The sequence below is a fragment of the Apaloderma vittatum genome, unplaced genomic scaffold (genome assembly GCF_000703405.1).
Source record: "Apaloderma vittatum isolate BGI_N311 unplaced genomic scaffold, ASM70340v1 scaffold25885, whole genome shotgun sequence".
NCBI classification, from domain to species: domain Eukaryota; kingdom Metazoa; phylum Chordata; class Aves; order Trogoniformes; family Trogonidae; genus Apaloderma; species Apaloderma vittatum.
This window is the reverse complement of record NW_009719215.1, coordinates 12,048-15,032: the sequence shown is the minus strand read 5'-3', so window position 1 is coordinate 15,032 and position 2,985 is coordinate 12,048. Positions and strand designations below refer to the sequence as shown.

The following is a 2,985-nucleotide window of genomic DNA, read 5'->3' as shown; positions in this document are numbered from 1 at the left end:
GATGTGGGTACAGCCCACGATTTTAGCTCCAGCTAAAGGCTTCTCCCCTTGAGCTCGTTTCCTGAGTGAAATCAGAGCAGACATGTCTGCAGAAGGAAGAGAGGGAGTTTAAGGATGGCTTAGTCTGGAGAGGCCTCTCTCAGCTAGACCTGCCCTCCTTCCCGGGGTCTCACAGGCCACATCCAGCCTTGCAGCTTTCGCTACAGCCAGGGAGAAAACTCTTTATCCTGGCTTGGCAGGTCCAAAACAAGACCAAACCACCGATGTCATTTGTCACATAACGGGAGAGGTCTGGGACAGGCACTGCCTAAGAGGCATCTAAGGACAGTCACCAGCCCTGCAGCAGAACAGCATCAAGGAGAAGAACCTAAAGACGACAAAAATGGTGCTGTCACATCTCAGAAGAGCTGCTCTAAAAGCGTCTGGATTTTCTTGCCCTTCTACAGTTTCAGCAGCGTGTGTCGAAAAAGAGCCCGAAAGCAAAGTTACCCAATCACCCCGCCAGAAATGGTAACTCAGCTTCCCGCGAGCCCCAGGGGAAGGGCTGGTAACCTCCAGTTTTCACATCTCCGATGGCTTCGCGACATCCTCGCCCATTCAAAGTTTCTCACCCGAAGCCACCAGAACGTTAAACCCCGCAAGAGCCCCTCTGCTGTCCGAAAACGGATGCCGAGCACTGTTAACGTTTGCTGTCACGTCTGGCTCTTCCCTGCACAATCTGCCCATTCGGGGAGGGGTAAGACAGGGTGTTGAAGGCTGTAACAAGAGTTGGGGGAGATGCCACAGCTCGGCTCCCGATCTCTGGACAGCACGACACCCACGAACCCCACGCTCTGCTTTTACCTTGCTCAGCGATCTCAATCTCTCGGCGCCCAAACTCCGCCTGCTTGATGTTCTTCACGCAGAAATTGCTGCTGCCCTTGGAGTTGGTTTGCTGTTTCTCTCGGGGGGACACCTCGTCGTCAGAGCTGTCTGTGTAGGAGGCAGCTAAAGCCAGGAGAGGAACGCGTGTTACCCCAGGGCTCAGGGGTCTGAACTCTGACCCTTTGGGCAGGTTTCGGCTCCGTTTTCGCTTCCCAGCTTTCACATACACACACACATTTGGGAGAGGACCACGCACAGACAAGGAGCCTGGTACCTACCGGAGCTGTAGCTGTCGGTGGAAGACTGTGAGATGGAGCGGGACAGCGACCGACGGCCCGTCTTGGTTGGGAACTTGGTGAATTCCTGCATGTCATCTGCAAACTGGATTTGCTAAGAAGCGCAAAAGAAGAGAAGTGCTAAATCAGCAGGTGCTCCTGATTGAGGCACCTCATCTCTCCAGGCTCTACGGGCCCGTGGCTGCCTTCAGTCTATCTCGACTGTCGTAGAAACAATCATCAAGGAACAGGCTTGTGCACCCTAAACTGAACCCCTTCCTCTGCCTGATCATCTCTGTCACCAGAAGCTCAGAGTATATTTGACGCTTAACACCTTGCAGATAAAAAAGAAACCCCAGCAAAGCTTGAAACATCCCCTTCAACCTCTCTCTGGCTCCCTGAGATTCCTGCAAGAACCCCAGACTGCTTGTACGACACAAATATGACGCAGCCCTCCAGACGAGCCCTGTGCAGGCAGAGACCCTGCCCCAACCGGTCCCGATGGATTTCCACCCAAAACTGCAGCAGCATGAAAAACTGGGGTGGTCCCAGCAGACCTCGAGTCCTCCTGGTGTTTCCAGGCTCTTCCCCAGGAGCAGAGCATTCCGCAGGTTAAAAAACACGGCACCTCCTTCCAAAACCGACACTAAAAAGCAGAGGAGGTCGGAGAAAAACGCGGCGAGAGAGAATATTTCAACAAAAAAGTAGTTGACATTGCATTGGCTTTCGGGCTCCTCCGCATTACAGATATTTCCATTGTAAGAGAAGCCCTAAAACAGCCACCCCTCCTTTCCTCTCCGGGCCAGAGGCAACGCGAGGCTCCGGCACCTACCACCCATCTCATCGTTGGGCCAAAAGGAGAAGAAAAATAGCCCTGAACTGCTCAGCTGCCGCACTCGTCCCGTGCAACCAGCCGGCCAAAAGCCCTATCGCCGCTTCTGCAAAAGAGAAAAGACGACGGAGATGAAAGGCAATTAGGAAAAGCGCCAGCGAGTGCGGCCCCATGCCCCCCTCCCCGAGAGGAGACCCTCCCAAAGAGCCTCTCCCCTCTGCTCGTGTCGCTGCGGGATTTGATTTTGCCACTTAACGGGGCCAAGACGTCATCGCAGGGAGCAGGGATTAACAAAGCAGCCCCAGGAGGTCTCAAGAAGAGTCCTGAAGAAATCAAGACGATGGGAAGACAGGCCAGGGCTGCCTCGAGGAGGGGTTTTTCCCTGCCACGACTGTTCCAAAAAGCTCCCCGAAGGCTTTGTAGTGGGAAACAGCCTTGAAGGGGAGAAGATTGAAACTATTCAGTTGAGATGATTCCGCTCAGAGTGAAGGAAATTGCATAGTCTGGGGCACCCACATCCCTGGCACGGTTATGAGGGGCCGTTAAATGGAGAAACTCGGCTGATGAGCCAAAAGCAGCGTCGATATTCTGCTCAGGAAGGGAAACGGGGACACAAAACCCGCTGCTGAGTCCAAGGGAGGACGCGTGGGGTGAAGGAGGTGACTCCAGCCTCCCCTCTGGGAAGGGACCAGCACCAGGTCGAGTCAGTCCTCGCAGCCCCACGGGCATCCAAGGCATTTTTGGGGGTGCCTCTGCCAAAAGGTTTTCAGGCAGCTCCTCCAGCCTGGATGCGTCACAGCCCATTCATTATCCGCCGCCCTGAAGGATCAGGGAACACTCAACAGGAGTTTCCACGTTTGGTTTTGCAACCGGTTTAGGTCATTCGGTACCGAGGGAGGAACTGGAGGGCACAGGCGGCGCTGCCGGGAGAGCCGGCACCGAGAGATAAGAGAGGCAGGAGCAAGGCCAGGCAGGCAGCAGCAGTGTCCTCGGGGCCAGAACTGGTTTCCCAAC

The 2,985-nt window shown here is 54.9% G+C and overlaps 1 protein-coding gene across 1 annotated transcript in view; it reads right to left on the bottom strand.

Moving 5' to 3' along the window:
• AHCYL1 (adenosylhomocysteinase-like 1) overlaps window positions 1-1,248 on the bottom strand; it is a gene marked incomplete at its 3' end in the record, with an annotated part of 5,635 nt that extends 4,387 nt beyond the window's left edge. Inside the window, exons 1-3 of the mRNA XM_009870551.1 lie at window positions 1,143-1,248; window positions 844-987; window positions 1-86 (exon numbers count right to left, since the gene is read on the bottom strand). The exon at window positions 1-86 is cut by the window's left edge and continues 7 nt beyond it. Of these exons, the coding sequence (XP_009868853.1) occupies window positions 1-86; window positions 844-987; window positions 1,143-1,233 (321 nt within the window). The remainder of the gene's footprint in view (window positions 87-843; window positions 988-1,142) is intronic.
• Between the last annotated feature and the right edge of the window lie 1,737 nt (window positions 1,249-2,985).